The sequence below is a fragment of the Crotalus tigris genome, unplaced genomic scaffold (assembly GCF_016545835.1).
Source record: "Crotalus tigris isolate CLP2741 ecotype Arizona unplaced genomic scaffold, ASM1654583v1 scf7180000024153.1733885, whole genome shotgun sequence".
Taxonomy (NCBI): Eukaryota; Metazoa; Chordata; class Lepidosauria; order Squamata; family Viperidae; genus Crotalus; species Crotalus tigris.
This window is the reverse complement of record NW_024100414.1, coordinates 579699-598771: the sequence shown is the minus strand read 5'-3', so window position 1 is coordinate 598771 and position 19073 is coordinate 579699. Positions and strand designations below refer to the sequence as shown.

At 45.7% G+C, this 19073-nt stretch overlaps 3 protein-coding genes across 4 annotated transcripts; 2 read left to right on the top strand and 1 right to left on the bottom strand.

Moving 5' to 3' along the window:
* Positions 1 to 57: 57 nt before the first annotated feature.
* SURF4 (surfeit 4) lies at positions 58 to 8251 on the top strand. The gene is made up of 6 exons (XM_039322982.1): positions 58 to 278; positions 5081 to 5267; positions 5928 to 6004; positions 6137 to 6180; positions 6746 to 6932; positions 7559 to 8251. Exons 1-6 carry the CDS (start codon positions 231 to 233, stop codon positions 7823 to 7825), a joined length of 810 nt encoding a protein of 269 aa, XP_039178916.1. The 5' UTR covers positions 58 to 230; the 3' UTR covers positions 7826 to 8251.
* A 50-nt stretch (positions 8252 to 8301) lies between these two features.
* Positions 8302 to 13517, bottom strand: SURF2 (surfeit 2). Of its 2 annotated transcripts, none has more exons than XM_039322985.1 (6): positions 13365 to 13517; positions 12415 to 12569; positions 11866 to 11969; positions 11357 to 11548; positions 10587 to 10735; positions 8302 to 9989 (listed from the first exon to the last, which is right to left on the bottom strand). In XM_039322985.1, exons 1-6 carry the CDS (start codon positions 13470 to 13472, stop codon positions 9915 to 9917), a joined length of 783 nt encoding a protein of 260 aa, XP_039178919.1. In that variant the 5' UTR covers positions 13473 to 13517; the 3' UTR covers positions 8302 to 9914. The 2 variants fall into 2 exon arrangements, with proteins under 2 accessions (XP_039178919.1, XP_039178920.1); XM_039322986.1 differs by having other exon boundaries at positions 10587 to 10720.
* Positions 13488 to 19068, top strand: LOC120298851 (surfeit locus protein 1). The gene is made up of 9 exons (XM_039322980.1): positions 13488 to 13604; positions 14360 to 14432; positions 14594 to 14724; positions 15265 to 15347; positions 16119 to 16310; positions 16497 to 16569; positions 16818 to 16980; positions 17484 to 17565; positions 18612 to 19068. Exons 1-9 carry the CDS (start codon positions 13542 to 13544, stop codon positions 18676 to 18678), a joined length of 927 nt encoding a protein of 308 aa, XP_039178914.1. The 5' UTR covers positions 13488 to 13541; the 3' UTR covers positions 18679 to 19068.
* Positions 19069 to 19073: the final 5 nt, after the last annotated feature.

Genomic DNA, 19073 nt, shown 5'->3' with positions numbered 1-19073 from the left:
GTCCGCCCGCCCTCCCTGCCGGCTGCTCAGGCCCTCGCGCGGTTCCTTTAAGGATCGGCCTACGTGGCACAGCCCAGGCAAGGCGAGGCGAGGCGAGCGCGGCGGCTCCGCCACTTCCTGAGCAATCGCGGCAGCAGCGGCGCTCCAAGAGCCGGGGGGCGGCTGCCTACAAATCGGCTTTCCCAGCAGATTCCCCCCCCCCCCGCCCCAGAGCAAGAGAAAAACCAGCCATGGGCAGCAACGATCTGATGGGCAGCGCCGAGGATTTTGCAGACCAGGTGGGGCTTTGGCTGGATCAGAGGGGCTCCAGCGTCCGGCCAAGTGACTGGCTGGCTGGGTGGGGGGCTTTCTGGACCCTTCTGGACCCTTCGCTTTGCAAAGAGGCGAGGGAGGGAAGGGAGCAAAACGTGGGAGATGGGAGAGAGGGTCATATGGGGGGGTTTTCCCGCCCCCTCAACCTCTTCCCGGGCCGTTTCCATCGATCTTTTGCGTTCCACTTTTTTTTTTTTTTTTTTTTGCCGACGGTCCTGGAATTGAAAGTGATTGTGTGTCCACTGGCTGGCTGGCTTGTCAAATTATCCTCTGCAAAAAAAATAAATAAATAAGAAATAAAGAAATAAATAAACAAAGCAAAAAACGGCAGAAAGGTCTAGAGGTCCATTTGGTGGAGGGGGTGGGGGGAGCAGGGCTTGCCCCCATCAGAGCTGACCCTGCATTTGGGAAGCGGGGTGGGGGGGTAGCCAGGTAGTTGCCCCCAGCTCTCTCTGGAGCTGAATGGGGAGATTCGGCTGAACAAAAGGCCCCCCTTTTTTTAAAGAAAAAAAAAGAATGGCTTTTCCTCCTTCTGCCACTGGAGAAAAGAGGCCCACCCCAGGCTAAGATGGCCAGTGTTAACCATGGTTGCTGAATAAGTTTCGGTTTAGCCTGGCACACAGCCTGGGCTGTAAACCACGGCTTCGGGGCTATAGAGCGGCCCTCGGCAAAATGCACACCCTCCTCTACAAAATGGTAGATCCGGCCTAACAGAGCTGGCAGCTGGCTTTTTGTCTTCCTTCATCTTTTATAGCATTGAGGAATTGGAGCCAGAATTTAACCTGGTTTGATGTCAGATCTAGGCTTGTTTGTTTGTCATGCCTCCTTTTGGGATGTCCTGGATTATATGCCTCTTCCTTGGTCGCAAGTTAGCCGGTGGGAGCATGATGGGGACAGGTGGTCCTCGCCATACGACCGGAATTTGTGTCCCTAAGCAAGCTGGTTGCTAAGTGACTCGGTGCCGTTGTAATTCTGAACGGTCGCTCAATGAACCACACGCATGCTTTGCTGGATAAGGATTAAACTTAGTTCTTTAAAAAAAAATCGTTCATATTGTGCTGAGTAAGATAAGCTGACAGGACACAAAACGAGGTTTTGAAAACCTTCCTGCCCAGCCTTCTCTGTGAATAAAATGAATGAAAATGTCAGCGGCTTCGCTCCAGTGTTTTAGATGGATTGTCTTGGTGCCACTTGCCCCAACTTTCCAAAGATGTGCTTGACTAATTAGTTATGTTGGCTAGTTTGGCGAATTGTGAGTTAGCCCTTCTTTAAACTTCTTTCTGTCCCTGTGTTTTCTCTCTCTCTCTCTCTCTCTCTCTCTCTCTCTCTCTCTCTCTCTCTCTCTCTCTCACACACACACACACACACACACACACACACACAAACAAACACATGGGCATCCTATGAGCAGGGCAAAAAGCTAGGTCAGGCTGCCTTTTTTTTGGCTTGCCTTTTTTTTTTTAAATGAGTATTCATCTGCTGTTGAAAAGTAAACACGAACAATGAAAAACATAAAAAATCCAGTCAAGGGCTGGTAAAAAGAGCCTTGCCAGTTATCTTTGACCATGGAAAGGATCCAAAAGGTGACTCGGCCGGTCTGTTTTTTTCCTAGGCTATAATTTTTTTAAAAAAATCTACAATTTGGCCTTTTCAGAATACGATATAAACTGAATTTGGGGAGTCTTTAGAGCCCTTTCACTTTGGTCATTTTGTTGCAGACGTTTCACTACCCAACTAGGTGACATCATCAGTGCTACCTGAGGCTGGCCGGATAATGAAATGTCTGCATGAAAACCACCAAGCTCAGAGACTGCGAAGAACATCCCTCCCCAAATCCTACTCCATTGTAGCACTGATGATGTTACCTAGTTGGGTAATCAAATGTCTACAAGAAAACCACCAATCTGAGATTGCACCCAGGACCCCTCATTTCAACCCTGGCCTACCAATATTCTCGTCTATTGATAAACTGGGTTTATTTCATTAGCAATGTAGGTCTGACACCGCAACCTATACTACTGTAGCCAGGATCACCTTGCCCCATTTTGTGTGTGTTTTGTTCACTGTGGGCTAATTCACACAACATGCTGAGCCCCTAAACATTCACAGAAAAAGGTCCCTTTCAATAAACCTACGATCTCGGCTGTCTTCCCATATAGCAAACCCACAATTGCAGTAAACCTAACATTTCAAGCTGCAAAAACAATCACAACGAATCATAGTTCTCGTGTCTTGGTTTGTTATCAGTGGGTTGGCTGTGTTTATTTGTTCTTTCCTGCTGTTGATTCGACTCCAAAGCTCTGGTTACATTGCTAGCACAACATCAGCAATAGGAACCACCTGGCACTGAGTAAGGTTATGTTTGCCCTTAACTTGGACAGATTAATTGATCATTAATTGATTGATCTGCTGCAGCCTGTTTCATTGGCAGCCAAAGAAGAACCAGCGGCTTTAAAACTGCCTTTAAAAAAATAACAGCTCAATAACTATATACATGCAGATAATCCCCACTGACTTGGCTTGTCAGAAGATTGCAGAAGGGGATCACGTCACCCCAGGACACTGCGACCGTCATAAATGTGAGTCAGTTTCCAAGTGTCTGAATCTTGGATCACGTGATCCTGGGGATGATGCAACGGCCGTAAGTGTGGAAAACCATCCTAACCACGGCTTTTTTCAGTGCCATTTTAACTTCAAGTCACTAAATGAACTGTTGTAGATCAGGGAGCGCCTGTATTAATTGGATTTAGCAAACCATCTTTGCTTGTGGTTACATCTGAAGAGGCTCTCTACGGCTCTTGCTGCGCGCAGAGACGCCTCCACCAAGATTGGATCTCGTTTCTGCTTTTCTACTAAGCCTATCTAACCGCTGTGGATGGTTGCGTCCTGTTGTAAGTCAGAATACGTTCAGAATACGTTTCAAAAGTCTCCTTGATGGTGAGACGGGCAGCACATCAATTTCACCGAGAAATACAATAAACATGTTTTGAGGCAGTCCAGGGTTAACTGTGGGCTTTGAACCCGCAGATTCTTACCTGTGTAATTTTAATCTGTGTATAATTTTATCTGTTCATTTGGGGAGTCCCAAATCTCAGGGTGCTTTCCAGGAAGGTGGTGCTTTTGTTCACAGGGAATTTGTTTTGAAATAGGGAGAATCTGAAAAGTCTACGATTTGGGGGACGGATCTTGGCTTGAACTGAACAAAGCGACTTAGGATCAGTCCTCACATTTACGACCGTTCACAGCATCCCTGTACGAGCAAAATGCAGGCGTTTGGGCAACCAATATTTATTTAGGATGGTTGCAACATCCTGGTGTGTCTCTCTCTGTGTGTGTGTGTCTCTCTCTCTGTGTCACCTGATTGCCATTTGCAACCTCAAGCAAAGTCAATGGGGAAGTCAGATTCATTTTAACGGCTGCAGTGATTCGCTGAACAGCCGCGGCATGAAAGTCATAATTTGGGCACGACTCATAATAATAACCATTTTGCTTAGCAATGGAAGGAAAAACAGGGCAAATGATAGAAACCAAGAAAACATGCATTACGTTGGGTTTTTCTTCTTCTTCTCCTTGTGCAATCACTGTACTGTATAATTAGTCCGATTTTGCAAGCGTGGAGTTGCTGGCCGTGTTTTCTCTCCTCGCCGAAAATCTTATGCAGCTACTGTACTTCTGCTGTCTGAGGCTTCAGTAGCCATGATCTATAGCGTCAGGTTTTTTTTTCTTCATTGGGAAGGGGAGGGAGGTTATAACTATAAGGGCTAGAAACGTGTTCCTTTAAAAGCCACAAATCTTTAAAGCTAATAAAAAATTCTAGAATTGATGGAGCAAGGTGTTCGTGTTCTCTCTCTCTCTCTCTCTCTCTCTCTCTCTCTCTCTCTCTCTCAGATTTCTTCCAATCTGATTTGGCTCCTTGTTAGAAAATCAAAATGATTGGCACGCAAAGTGCAATGCCAATTTTTTTTTTTTTTTGCCATCTTTGAAAAACCCCACTGCGGGCTTTTTAATTGTAGGAAAAGGAGCACGGGAATGAAGCTGACTGTTTTGTAGTAATAGCATTACAAATTGCAAATGGAGACACTGCCAAGGACTGCGAAGGGCCGCTGAGCCTCCAGAATGCAAACACGTGAATTTCAAATCCAGGCCAAGCTTGGCAGCTGTAAATATAGTTAATCCTCGACTCAACTGTTCATCTAGTGACTTTTCTAAGTTTTAATGGCACTGAAAAAAAGGGGACTTAGGACCCTTTTTCACACTTAACGACCGTTGCAGCGTTTCCCCTGTGGTCACGTGATCGAAATCCGGCCGCTTGGCAGCTGACTCATCTTTATGACGGTTGCAGCTTCCCGGGGTCGTGTGATCCCCTTTGGCGACTTCTGATGAGAAAAGTCAAATGGGAAAACCCGGATTCATTTAACAACCGGTTTACTAACTTAATGACAAGTGTTTCGCTTAGCAACTGAGGCAAGAAAGGTGGTTAAAATGGGGCAAAACTCACTTAATGAATGTCTCACTTGGCGCCGAAAATGTGGGGCTCAGCTGTGATCATGTTGAGGACTACTTATAATGACGCAGGAGACGTCCTCCTGATTTGCACAGCCAAGATCTGATGGAGGATGGGGAAGGGGAGAGAGAAGGATCTACTTGATCCTTTGCTGATGTTTCTGCGGTCTCCAGAGTCCTCCAGCCTTTGGAAGGAAAGAGAGCAAAACGGGAGCTGGCCTTTTGCCCTTCCTTTACCTGTCTTTCTTGTGACTTCTCGGGACAGTTCCTGCGGGTGACGAAGCAGTACCTTCCCCACGTGGCCCGGCTCTGTCTGATCAGCACCTTCCTGGAAGACGGGATTCGCATGTGGTTCCAGTGGAGCGAGCAGAGAGATTACATCAGCAGCACGTGGAACTGCGGCTACGTGCTGGCCTCCATCTTCGTCTTCATTAACCTCTTTGGGCAATTAAGTAAGCGACCCACGGGGGTTCGGGGTTTACACCAGCTGGGGGGCACAATCAGGAACTGGAACCCAGGAGCTGGAGACCATTTTATTTCTTTGTTTGTATCCCACCTGTATTATTTTTACAAATAGCTCAAGGCGCCAACATGCTAATACTCCTTTCTCTTCCACTTTTCTCCACAACCACAGCCCTGTGAAGTAGGTTGGGCTGAGTGAGAGAGAGGGCCTGCCCAAAGTCACTCAGCCAGCTTTCATGCTAAGGTGGGACTAGAACTCACCGTCCCCTGGGGATTGGCCCAAAGTCACCCAGCTGGCTTTCATTGGCTACGGCAGGAATTGAACTCATAGTCTCTCTGCTGTCTAGCCTGATGCCTTAGCCACTAGACCAAACTGTCTCTCATTTCATCATCCTGTTGGGTTTAGCTCGAGAGAGTGGACAGGTTCCAGGGTGGAAAACTAGCTGATATTTTATTGATGGGCATATAACTGCAGTGGACAGAGCATGGACATTTGATTTTTTTCTGAGTTTCCTTAACCGCTGCATCAACAAAGGTCATAAAACAGGGCAAAATTAACTGTCTCGCTTAGTGACGGAAATGTTGGGCTCAGTTGGGTTGACAAGCTGAGGACTACCTGCATTCTTACATTTTTCTTCTTCTTCTTCTAGGCGGTTGCATTCTGGTGCTGAGCAGGAATTTTGTCCAATACGCCTGCTTTGGATTATTTGGAATTATTGCATTACAGGTGAGAAAGCGCGCCCATTTCTCCTTTCCAAAACCTGTCTCGGAAAATGGGATTGAAGTGGCTCTGAGCAGATAGGTGAATATATTCCAGGTTTTCATCGTCTGTCTATTTTTTCTCTCTCCCCCCTTCTAGACAATTGCATACAGCATTTTATGGGACTTGAAGTTTTTGATGAGGTATGTCTCTCTTTGCGTTGCTTCACACACTTATTCTAACCGAGTTTAGAACCCCTTGCGAACTGATCTTGTAGCACCCTGTCCCAAAAAAGTAAAATAAAAATTCGGGACTAGAACTCCCAATCTCCTGGCGATTGGCCCAAAGACACCTAGCTGCTTTCGCGCCTGAGATGGAACTAGAACTCACCGTCTCTTGGTGATTGGCCCAAAGTCAGCCAGCCAGCCAGCTTTCATGCCTAAGGCAGGACTAGAATTCCCTGACTCTTGGTGTTCGGCCCAAAGTCACCCAGCTGGCTTCCATGGATAAAGCAAGACTAGAACTCACCGTCACCCAGTTTCCAGCCTGGTGCCTTAACACTTAGACAAAATGGGCTCTTTAATTTAACTGCCTTGCCTGTCAAATTTACAGTCCTTTAGAAATGGAGACAGGGAACCCTCAGAAGGATGTGGTCTGGAAATATTTCCACCTCTGTTGACGCGGGTGAAAAGATTTTGCAAGTTTGGTTATGCCAAATATTACGATTTTTTTGGGGGGGGGGTGTCTCTTCTCTCTCTCTCCCTGCAGAAATCTTGCTCTGGGAGGGGGTTTGCTGCTGTTGCTGGCAGAGTCTCGGTCAGAAGGAAAAAGCATGTTTGCCGGAGTACCCACCATGCGGGAAAGCTCCCCGAAGCAATACATGCAGCTGGGGGGACGAGTGCTTCTAGTCCTCATGTTTATGACCCTCCTGCATTTAGATGTTAGCTTCTTTTCGGTAAGTGCCTAAAGTAATTGGAAGATATATACTTCCTGGGCTCCTGTCTCGCTGCATCAGGTCAGGCATTCCACAAGATGCAAGGAGTCCTCAAATTAGGACTTGTTGCTTAGCAACTGTTTGAAGTTACGACAGACTCCCCCCTCCTTTGAAAGGGATCACCTGGTTCCGGAGTTCCGACAGACGTCCCCTGCATGGTCATATGACTGTGCTTGGGCCATTTACAGGGTTCCACAGTCACATGACCTCGGTTTTATGATTATTATAATTCTATAATTCTAATTTATAATTCTAAAATGGTAACTTTGGGTGGCTCGCAACATCCCAAACGCCTGTTGGTGTTAAAGCCTTCGATGTTAAAATTGAACAGAAATGTGTTTATTCAATTGACAGAGAGATGGATAGATGCATTTATAGATTTAAGACGGTATTAAATCTGAATTTCAGGTGCTCCTTTTATGGGATGTATTTGGACTAAGCGTCAAAACACACAGGCAGTCCTCGTCTTACGACTGCAATTGAGTCTCTAAATTTCTGTTGCTAAGTGGGGGGATTTGGGGGGGTTTAGCTCAGTGTCCATTTCTACCTAGCTCTCATTCATGGTCTGTTCTTCCCGGTTGCCGCAGATCCTGCAGAACATGGTGGGCACAGCGCTGATCATCCTGGTGGCCATCGGGTTCAAAACCAAGCTAGCGGCCTTGACTTTGGTCATCTGGCTCTTTGCCATCAACCTGTATTTCAACGCTTTCTGGACTGTCCCCGGCTACAAGCCTATGCACGATTTTCTCAAGTACGACTTTTTCCAAACCATGTCGGTCATCGGAGGCCTGCTTCTCGTGGTGGCCCTGGGCCCCGGCGGCGTCTCCATGGACGAGAAGAAGAAGGAGTGGTAGAGAAGAACGGAGGAATGGAGGGGAAAAACAAAACAAACAAAAAAAAAGGAACACAGCGTCTCGGCATCCGGGAACCGACTCGACAGTTTTGGGAATTCAAAACCAAACATTTACAAGCATGGGCAAGCATTGGCAAAGGTGCTTCTTTCCCCCTTTTTAAAGGCACAATCTCTTTTTTCTTTTCTTTTTTTTTAAAGTTGTTTTAGTTCACGACTGCGCCGATAATCTGATTCCCGTTGCCAGGTGCTTCTTCATTCGAGAACTTTTATCTTTCTCGCATTTTTTTTTTTTTTTTTTGGTATAATCTCCTGGATAAAAAAAAAATAATTGGAACGAAGAAGCGGCCGAGTCTGCCAATTGAATTTTTTTTGACAACTGTTTTTTCCATTTTTGTTTCTTAAATTTAAAACTGCTGTGATCCGATAACCTTGCTGTGTACTTTTCAGTGTGATGGGTGTTCCATCTTGTATTTTTGGGTTGTTTTTTTTTTTTTTTTTTGTCGACGCTCAAGTTGTTAATTAAATGAAATCACATCCCAGATGGAGAACAGACCATCCAAGTTATAAATCTTAACGGTTAGGCCGAAAGAGTTAAAAGAGAATTTTTTTACATTATTGCAGCGCTGGAAAATACTCATTCTGTGACACGTCGGAGCAAAATCAGGGTCTCTCCAGCCAACTTTTAACTCGGGGAATATTTCCTGCAACAAATGTATCGTAATCCTCAACTTACGTCCACAACCCAGCCCCCAAATTTGTCATTAAGCGAGACAGTTTACATGAATTTTGCCCCGTTTTATGCCCTTCCTCACCATAGTTGTTAAATGAATCACTGCAGTTGTGAAGTTAGTAATGTGGGGGTTAAGTGAATTTGGCTTCTCCATTGCTTGTCGGGTCGCAAAAGGAGATCACACAACCCCGAGACACTGCCACCGTCATAAATGTGAGTCAAGCTGTATTTCAAAGCTGTGAATTTGATTCTGAACAAGATCTTTGCAAAGTGAGCTGCCACCGATGGCTCCCCTGAGCAGACATCAAAATTACTTTCAGAGTCAATTGGATGCTTCATCTTGCTTCAACTGTGTTAGCCAGAAATGGAACTACAGGAAGTCCTCAACTTACAACGGTTCACTTCGTGGCTGTTCAAAGTTACCCTGAAACAAGGGACTTATGACCATTTTTCACACTTACAACCTTAGCTGCATCCCCGTGGTCCCGTGATCGAAATTCGGATGTTTGACAACTGACTCACATTTATGACGATTGCAGCGTCCTGGGGGGGGGAAGGGGGCACGTGATCCCTTTGTGACTTTCTGACTAGCAAAGTCAAGATTCACCTAACCGTGTGACTAATTTAACAACGGCCGTTAACAACACTGGCAAGAAATGTCGTAAGATGGGGCAACTGTCTTAACTGCTTAACTGTCTCACCAATTGTCGTAAGTTGAGGACTGTCTATAATTTATCTCCTGCTTCAGCGTTCCCTGGTATCAGCTGCTCGGCATAGTGACCTTTCACTGCTCCAAATATTTTATACTGCACAAAAGTTTTCAAACCTCTAATCTGATTGTGCTGGAAGGCAGAGTTGGGACTTTAAAACTGAAAAATATTTTGTGGCGCCTTTTCCAAGTTCAAGGACAAACACACAACTTTTAGCTTAGAAACCAGGCAGTTGCTTGGTTTTTATTAAGGTGGGCTCTTGTTTATCACAATTTTTAAAGGAGCAATGTTCCCCCCTCCCTCTTTCTAAGAAATATCTTAGAAAAACAAGTATTGTTTGGCCTTTATCTGTAATTATTCGCTGCCTAGAGGCGAACAGAATTAACAATTGAATAAAAATTTGGGGTTCTGACAAAACGGATTTCCTTGTGGCAATTTTGCCCTTGACTGTCGAAGTGAAGAATTCAGGAACGCAGTAGAGTTGGAACAACTTTATATAAACGAAGAACAATGACATGTATACAATTTTACACCCCCCCCCCAAAAAGGACCACGCTTAAATAAAATGCAACATGCTTGAGTTCTAATGATAGTCTTCTCGCCGCACAGACAAACTGGAGCTTGACCCATCAGAAAGACTTGAGTTCCTGTTAATGGCTCTTCCGAAGCTTTTTAGATTTTCTGTTCCACTTTTTGAATTTCTTCTTTTGAGGGCTGACTTGTTTCTGGATCGACAAGAGGGGGGGGGGGAGAAAGGCAGACAGTAAGTGGAAACTTGTAAAGAAATTGTTCTTTAAAGGAGTTTCTAGGCCTCATGAGGATGGGGCAAAAACTTAACTAACTGGCAGTCCAAGTCTAGTTTTCTATGTTGCTGAGGAAAAGTCCTCAGGATGTTTAGAATTATATGCTGTCCCCGCTCAGCTGATTTTTAAAAGGAAACCAGAGGAATGTCTGGCCTTCTGTTCCAGAATTATCTTACTACTAAAAATATTACCGTCTATTTAACCTGAGCATTCCTGGGAATATAAGAAAGGTTATTTAAATCCTGCAAATCCTGGATCGTGTCAACAGCAAACAGTGCCTTGTCTGTATAAGAACGAAGGAGTGAAGAATTGGAAAACAGCGATCACTTTTACTATATAAATAGCATTAACGGTGGGAAGGACTGGGACTATCCCCAAATCCCTCACGGGCCAGAAACAGATGCTTAAGCAGAGCTTAAAAAGAATCAAGCTTAGCACGGGCAACTCCTAAGTCTTAACCCAACCTAGCAAAAGATGAGCATGAACACAACCACAAACGTCAAAATTGTCCGGATTTACCTTTCTCCTTTTCGTGGCTGTCTGAGAATCAACCGCTTCAACCTGGCTGCCATTTTCCACCACCGGCCTCAGGGGCTCTTCGTCACTGTCGCTCATACTTTCGTGGGGGGTCTCTTTGCCTGCAGCATTTTTTTCTGGGAACAGTTCAGCTTTGAAAATAAGCATTAAATATTAAATGTTTAAACATTGAACATTAAATGTAAACCTTAAAAAAAAATCCCTTAAAATCAACACCAGCAGCTAAATTCTGCCTCCAGAAACCAGCCCTAGTGGCATAAAAGTTATGGTTTTGGAAAACAGCAGTGTTAACAAATAAGTTCCCATTCCTGGTAACAGAGTTAAAATATTTTTTATTTATTAATTGGATTTATCTGTGCTGCCCTTCTCGTCTGGGCGGCTTAGAAAACATTAAAACCAGAAACATTGAAAAGATAAAAACAGTAATAACATTCATCCTAGTTACAGTTAAACATTTATCAGTCAACGGGAATATAATATACAAAGATGGCAGCGGGAAGCATAAGATCTCCACCCAAGACAAGAAGGGATGTGCATAAAACAGGCTGGAATTTCTTTTCCTAGTTCATTGTGCAAAACATTTCTAACTTTAGTGAACAAGGCTCTCCCTTAGGAATGTCGGTGATGAGTTTTCCTTAAGCACACAACAGACAAGGAAACAGAATGGGGTGGGCAGAAGAAAACAGCAAAGCCAGGACCTGCTAAGTCATAGCTCGCATCCAGATGTTCTTTTGGCCTTCTAGTTCACTTACTCGGGTACAAGTCACTCAGGCTGTCCTCGGTTTCATTGCCCCCTTCATCACTGGCGGGAGGTTCCCAGAATCCCCCTCTCGGCTTTCCCTTCCCTTCGCAAAAGCCGTTGCCCGTGTCTTGCCGTGGCCGTCGGCGTCTCTGCAAGAGGCAAGCCGGGACGTAGTCCAGCCCCTCTTTCTGACATTCTTCATCTGTAAAAAGGAGAGAGAAAAGGATCCAATCAGAGATTTCAGGCCCTTTCCATTCCACCTTTCCAAGCCATCAGTGCTAAGTAGAACCTGTGCGTCTGGGGCAGTCTATCCTGCCATACCCAGCACCCCTTGCCTGCTTCTCTCCCCTTGGAGGAATTTTTTCTTCCCCTCTGCCTTTGGAAACATCAAGGATTGGAGCACGTGATCTAACCACCTCCTGGGATGAGTTGACGAAGCAGAGGAAAGGAAGGAACCGTTTAAGAAAAGACGCTGGTGTCGGGATGAAAAAAAGAAACAACACTCTACTGCCAACTCACATCGTCGAAGCGCTTTCTGGTAACGCCGGCCTTGGACATGACGGAGAACGTGCTCCGGGATCTTATTGAGGTGACGCAGGGTCAGTTTGCAGAAAAGTTGATTCCTAGGAGAAAGAAAGAAAAAAAAAGAAGGAAAGAAAGAGAAAGGAAGGAAAGAAAAATTTTTACCTATGAAAAAGACTAAATATTAAATGAATACTATACAGACATGATCATTCGTCCACATAACCTTCTAATCTGGCTGGGATTTTTGCAAGTTATGATCCCAGGATGCTATTTGTGGTGTGTAATTAAAGGGGAAGGAGGAAACGGGATCCCTCCACTGAGCAGGTCTGCACATTGTGCTACACCGCAGCTAAACAAACCGCCCATCAAATTCTGCCATCAATCCATCCCACTAACTTGTTCCATGGCTTGCTCAATTTGAAATCAACCCATCCCAGGCTGCCTACTGCAGAAACCTCAGTCTGTGCTAACCACGGTCGAGCATAATGCACAAACTCAGCCATTTCCCCTGCTGCTGGGACACCATTTGTGAACTGCACGTACAGGTTTTTGGTGCTGGGCACAATGTGCGGTTCGTACTCGCTGTAGTCCAAGACACCTGGGGCCTTGCTCAAACGCAGGTATTTCTTCCCAGCTGTAAAAGCCTGCAGCTCAGGCAATCGGCAAGGCAGCTCGTGACCGGTTAACGTGCAGCGGACCTGGAGGAGAAAGGCAGGGTGAACAAAGACCGATTCGAATGGAGCTCTGTCGTTCCTGGGATTTCTGAGTGGTGGCCCATCCAGGTGTCCATCGGCCCGGACTTCTTGAGCTTTGGAGACCAGCTGAGGCAGGCCAGGTACTGCCAAGCCAATACACTCTCAAGAGCAGGCTGCCTAAGCCAAGACCAGTTCAAACTGAATTTTCCACTTTGGTGCAACCTGGTGGGATTTCCGAGTGGTCTCCCGTCCATCAGCCCAGCTGTTTTGAGCTTTGGAGGCTGGACAAGGCAGGGCAGGTGTCGCCAAGCCATCCTCTCCACCAGAGCTGCCTCGTTAAGCCAAGACCAATTCGCATGCAACTTCCCAGCTTGGGCAGCAGGGATTTCCCAGTGGTCTCCCCTCCACCAAACTGTTTCCAGCTTCCGAAACCGGACAAGGCAGGGCAGGTGCCGCCAAGCCACCCTGCCCTCAAGATCAGCCTGCCTGATTCAAACGGAAGTAATAACAATAATAATAATAAAGTAAGGGACCTTAGAGATCATCTAGTCCAACCCCCTTCTCAGGCAGGAAACCCTATACCATTTCAGCCAAATGGCTGTCCAGTCTCTTCTTAAAATCGTTGGCGCATTCACCGCTTTTGGAGGCAGGTTGTTCCACTGATTAATTGTTCTAATCTAACTGGTCCCCAGCTTGGACCAAACCTCCCCGCCTCCCTGGAGATCTCCGCGTGGTCTCCCATCCAACCCGCCCAGCCTCCCCGAACTCCGTAGCGCCGCACCGGCGAGCGCCGATCACCTTTTTCCCCGGAGGGAGGACGCGCAAGCTCGGGTGCCGCTGCAGGAACTGTTCCAGCTCGGAGGAGCCAGTCCCGGCTTCTCCCTGCCCGCGCGGCGCTTCCGCCATGCTTCCGCACCGGAAGTCGCGGCGGCGCGAGCCGGAAGTCCTCACCCGTTGACCCTCTAACCAGGCAATATGGCGGCCTGGCGGCGGTTACTAAGCGACGAGGCATTCCGGGGCGCTTTCCGGAGGCTTCGGGTGAGGGAAACGACGCCGCGGCGGCCGTAATAATATAATAATAATAGCCGCCCCTCGCAGGCGGCTGCCCGGCAGGTCGAGCCTCGTCCGTTGGCTGCGGTGAGGCCGTTTGACCTTGCCCGGCAGCCGCTTTGAGCTCGGTGGGGCTGGGGCTGTTCGGGAGGCCCCCGTGGGGGGTTATGGGCATTGGAGTGCCAAATATACCAGGGAAGGGGAGGGTTTCAGTCGCATGGGTCGTTGGAAAGGCCCCGGTGAGGAGTTATGGGCATTGGAGTGCCAACTATATCAGGGGAGGCGGGTTTCAGTGGCATATGTCTTTGGAAAGACCCTGGTGCGGAATTATGGGCATTGGAGTTCCAAATATATAGGGGGAGGGAGGTTTCAGTGGCATGGGTCGTTGGAAAGGCCCCGGTGGGGAGTTATGGGCATTGGAGTGCCAACTATATCAGGGGAGGCGGGTTTCAGTGGCATATTTCTTTGGAAAGACCCTGGTGCGGAGTTATGGGCATTGGAGTTCCAAACAATTGGAGGGCAAGGGTCCTTTGAAAGCCTGTGGGCATTGGGAGTGCCCAGCAGCTGGAAGGTCTGAGCTTGGCTCTCTTAACAGCCCTGCGAGGTAGGCTAGCTAGGGCCTCTTCTCAATGAGTTGAGGGGCTGGGTTGAAGTTCACTGTCAGTGTGTGGAATAAATTGGAATGTATTGGCTTTGGCATTTCTTTTCCCATTCTTCCTTCAACTTCTACTCTTTTCCTTCAGTTTTCCTGCCTGGATGATGGAAGGAGGTCCTTTGCCCGCTGCTGTCGGAAAGACGCCTTACAGCAGCCCCCGAGTGAGTTGAGCCCGTGTGAAATAACCTGGTGTTTTGTTTTAGAAAAAAAACCCTATGTTTAAAAAAAAGAACATTTGAGAAATAAACTGGATGCCACCTCCGAGTTTTTATGAATAGCTTTGCCACTAATACTATTTTTTTTCCTCTTTTTTTCCCCTCAGAGATTTGCTGGAGGCTTTGTCCAACAAGAAACTTTGCCTCAACTGCTACTGCCCACTCCACAGAAGAAAACATACTAAAATGGGGACTTCTGCTCATCCCAATAGGTTCATTTTTCCTTGGATCTTGGCAGGTAAACACTGTTGAAGTGAAGGCTGGCTCTTTGGACCTTTTAAACTGAGGTCTGGATACATTTTTGGGGAGCTTAGTATACCTTATTCTCATGTTTCCTTACCCTTTTGTGTGGTATAAATCAAGCTATTGCGTGGTATAAATCAAGCTCATTTAACAACTGTCTCATTTTGCAACAGAAATGTTGGGCTCAGTTGTGGTGGTAAGTGTAGGACTACTTGTAAAGTAAAAGATTTGTTCAGTGTGCTAAATCTTCTGGTTTTCAATTACTGGACAGAAAAATCTTTCTTTAAAGAAATGCCTATCCGTTAATCATTGCTCAGGGTAGCTTTTGTGGAGCAAGCCTCTTTAAGTGTGTACCTTATTTCTTTCAAATGTTACTCTTATTATTCTAATGCATTCAGAAGAACGAATTTTAAAAGCTTGTTACTGTGCTGGGTAGATACTTCAGGCTGTTGTGAGTGAGGAATTCTGTAGATGGAGATGCATTTCTCCCCCTTCACAATGGAACGAAAGTCCGACTTTTTGTGCTTTGTGTCAGATTCAGCGGCGGGAATGGAAGCTAAGGCTGATTGCCGAGCTGGAAAGCAGAATTTTTGCCGAACCAGTTCCACTGCCAACAGAGTAAGTGTATTTTGGGAATGGTAAAGAGAATTAGAATATCACTGAGAACATCAAATGGGCACCTCCACTTTGATTGTGGTGAGAAGACCCACAAAAGCTTTTATTTATTTTCATCAGAAAGAAAAACTGCTGCTCCTTTTTCCTGCCCAGAATACACTCTACTTCCTTCAGACCTCTAGAAAACAAATTCTTGTGCACTTCAGCTCCCAGAATTCCCTCAGCATGGCTGGCTGAAGAAATCCTGGGAGCTTGAAGTCCATAAGTCTTAAAGTTGCTGAGTTTGGAGTAACTTGAGCCTCTTTGCAAAATGTACTACATCAATAACCATAAAATGGCTGCCAGGGCAGAGCTTCCCTACATGCTCACATTTTTGCAAGTTCACCTTCCAGAATTTGGCTTGCCTCATTTCACTCCAAACTATTTTTTGTTGCTAGTTTTATGAGAACTGTAGCCCTGGCTGGCATAATTGTTCCAGTTGCTAATTGGCTGAGACCATGTCATATGAGGACAAAAAGTAGTAGGAAATTACAATTTTGGGGGTATTTAAAAAGATATATGTATATTCAGCAGCCAGCTTGCTTAAGTTTTCTTTATAGCAAGTTGAGGCTGTTGCCTCTTTCTTTACTGTTACAGGCAGTTACGTTTTGTCTGTTCTCCCCTCCTCTCAATCATAAATGATGATATTAACCGGCAGGATTTTTTTTCTCAACGGGCTTCTGCTGTCTAAGCTATAACCCAGATTTTCCTTCCTATCTTGCTCTTTTTCTACAGCCTCTATGAACTGAACAAAATGGAATACGTGCCAGTCAAGGTCAGAGGTCATTTTGATCACACCAAAGAGCTGTATGTACTCCCACGCTCCCCAGTAGATGCTGAGAAAGAAGCCAGGAATGCAGGGCGTATCATGTCCAACGTAGAGAGCGGAGCCCACGTGATCACTCCCTTTTATTGCACTGACCTTGGGTGTGTATATATCATCAGCTATCAGGCTTAAGGAGCTGCCTAGCGTTGGTTGGGAGCTAGGGGGCTAGATTAAGATTTTAAATAAATAAAATGCAGTCTTGCACTCACTTACCCTGAGAATTAACTGGGCGGAAGTTCCCACTAAGTACCTTTTATTTTTATTTTTTTTTAAAAAAAACCCTGCAGGATAACAATCCTAGTCAACAGAGGATTTGTTCCCAGAAAGAAGATGAATCCAGAGACCAGATTAAAGGGACAGGTATGCCGCCAGCTGAGGAATGCTGGGAGTTGGAAGTCCACCAGTCATAAAAGGGCCAAGTTTGAAGACCCCCTGCCTTAAGGCATAAAATGAAAATTCTGCACCAAACAATAGGTCCTATAACCGAAATGATTGATCCTATGTTTCGAAACGGTTTTATTCCTTTCTAGATTTGTTTTGGATTTAGCTAGTCACGTTTTGAAGAAGACAAATTACAGTTGGATGATTCTTCTTTTTTTTTTTTTTAGATCCAAGGGGATATTGAACTCACCGGGCTGGTGAGGCTGTCAGAACCTCGGAGGCCTTTTGTGGCGGAAAACAACATTGAAAAAAACACTTGGTTTTACCGAGATTTGGACACCATGGCCAAAGTCACTGGAGCGGAACCGATTTTTATTGATGCAGATTATAGTAAGTTCCCTAAACATTGCTTCCCCTCCCCCCCCCCTCTGGGTGACGGAATTTGTCACCCAGCTTGCCTAGTAGATCTTGATGAAATTCAACCCTGGAATGCTGACATGTAGCGGTGACATTATGGATTAATGACCAGGAAACCCTCACATGGAATCTGTGTACTTATCTTGGTTAATTTAGTACTAAATGGAGTGTTTCAAGATTTGTTAAAGCTTAAAACTGCTTCAAGGTGTAAATGAATGGGAAGCAATCGACAAGCGCTCCCCTTGGGAAGACATGTCAATAGTCTTAATGGCAGGGTGGTGGTCTTAATAGAAAAGCCCAACTTTGAGACTTCAAATTCCACAAATCTCAAGGGCAGAGGCTTGGGGAAATCTAATTCCTTGAAGCAAGATTTAAGAGAGCCTTGATGGGATGGATCTAAGTTTACTGAACTGAATGGGCGATCGACCCAAATGAAATCTTACTGAATCCAACTCTGATTCTCTCTATAACCCCAGGAAGCTCCGTTCCTGGGGGGCCAATTGGTGGCCAGACCCGAGTAACTTTACGAAACGAGCACATGCAGTACATACTTACTTGGTGAGTAGCAACACATTTATTTTACCTGGTGGGGAGGGGTTGGTTGGCAGGAGTGGGAAAGACGAGGAAGGGTCAATCTGCAAGCAATCCACCAATTCAAAAAAAAATTGTGCTCCAGGTGGTTAAAATACTTCTCCCTACCACACGTTAAGCTGCTGCAAAATCCTCATGCTTTATTTCTCGAGGTTTACGGGCGTACATGGCAAGTTGTCAGGAGCTTTGTGCAGGATGCCAAGGTTCCAGTTAGCCTAAAACAATCCAGGATGCGCTGTTGGTTCCAGTGGTTTAATCCAGAGGTCCCCAACATTTATGGCATCAGGGACCGGTTCCTGGAAGAAAGGTTTTTCCATGGACCGGAGAGTGTGTGGTTTTGTGTGCTGCCTGCATCCCATGGATGGGGCTTTGCTTGTTTGTGTGGACCGGTACCGGGCACAGAGCAGGGGTTGGGGACCTCTGGTTTAATCCACACATCAGCGGCCCAGGGCAGGCGGTGAATTTTCTGTAGTTCCTAATAACCCCAAACCCCAACAAACACATTTTGATTATGTCAATAAATTAATTCTAATGCTATGGATTGCCTATTATTTACCCTCGTTGAGGAGAAAGTTGTCAAACTGAAATTTTTTAAAAAATCTCGGCTTGAGAGGGATGGGCTTCTGAATCTCAGCTGAGAAATCCTGCTTTAGAAAAGTTGCTATGGACAGCCCCGAAGAGCAACCAACATCAAGCAAGAGTGGATAGCTTGTGTGCATTCACGAGTCCCTTTCTTTACTCCTTTGTGGGATTCCACCCCCAACATCTCAGTTCTGCCCACTCAAATTCTTTTGGAACCCCAACTTTGAAAACCACGAGTGGATTAACAGCATGAACCATGCAGAAGTAAACTTTGTCAAGCACTCTTCGGAGCTTGATTTATTTTCATAAAGCAAGGCATCTAGAACTTAAGCAGCAATTGTTACTGAACCAATAGCTCAACTGGATCATACAAAACCAGCCAGCTGAATATTCATGTACGTGAAAATCAAACATTTGCTCCTTTTGCACAGGTACACTCTGTGTGCAGCCACTTCCTTCTTGTGGTACAAGAGATTCATTCAGAAGGTGCCTTTCTGAGCTCTACAATTGAAGAACGTGCGTGGTTCAGGTGCGGTTTTAAAAGTGGCCACCTAGCCCAGCTCATAGAATGAAGCATTTCAAAGATGATGTGGGACTTCTGGATGGACATCAGCAATCTGAGCAGAACCTCACCCAAGCCAGAAGTTGCTGGGAACCAGGCTTCTCTTAAAATAAGTTTATTCTCGCGTATTTGGGGAAATGTTACTGGTATCAAGACACTCAAGTAACGGGGAGGCTTGAAGAAAAGTCTTTTCAACTGTAGGCTAGTCAAATGAACAAGAAATTAAAACTAGGGGCTTTGGCATTGGAGGAACCCTGTATTTCTTGCAACACGAATCATGTTTCTTAAAATGTTGACTGTAAATAAAGTTGTACCTTTTTATCGTGTTCAA

What these genes read in the sequence shown, in the direction of transcription:
- SURF4 (XM_039322982.1), top strand. Translation starts at nt 231, where the DNA reads ATGGGCAGCAACGATCTGATGGGCAGCGCCGAGGATTTTGCAGACCAG. An exon ending in CCGAGGATTTTGCAGACCAG is followed by an intron (nt 279 to 5,080) that starts GTGGGGCTTTGG and finishes TTCTCGGGACAG; the next exon opens with TTCCTGCGGGTGACGAAGCA. An exon ending in TAGATGTTAGCTTCTTTTCG is followed by an intron (nt 6,933 to 7,558) that starts GTAAGTGCCTAA and finishes CGGTTGCCGCAG; the next exon opens with ATCCTGCAGAACATGGTGGG.
- SURF2 (XM_039322985.1), bottom strand. Translation starts at nt 13,472, where the DNA reads ATGGCGGAAGCGCCGCGCGGGCAGGGAGAAGCCGGGACTGGCTCCTCC. An exon ending in TCCTCCCTCCGGGGAAAAAG is followed by an intron (nt 12,570 to 13,364) that starts GTGATCGGCGCT and finishes TTTCTCCTCCAG; the next exon opens with GTCCGCTGCACGTTAACCGG. An exon ending in CCAGAAAGCGCTTCGACGAT is followed by an intron (nt 11,549 to 11,865) that starts GTGAGTTGGCAG and finishes TCCTTTTTACAG; the next exon opens with ATGAAGAATGTCAGAAAGAG.
- LOC120298851 (XM_039322980.1), top strand. Translation starts at nt 13,542, where the DNA reads ATGGCGGCCTGGCGGCGGTTACTAAGCGACGAGGCATTCCGGGGCGCT. An exon ending in GCGCTTTCCGGAGGCTTCGG is followed by an intron (nt 13,605 to 14,359) that starts GTGAGGGAAACG and finishes CTTTTCCTTCAG; the next exon opens with TTTTCCTGCCTGGATGATGG. An exon ending in CGCCTTACAGCAGCCCCCGA is followed by an intron (nt 14,433 to 14,593) that starts GTGAGTTGAGCC and finishes TTTTCCCCTCAG; the next exon opens with AGATTTGCTGGAGGCTTTGT.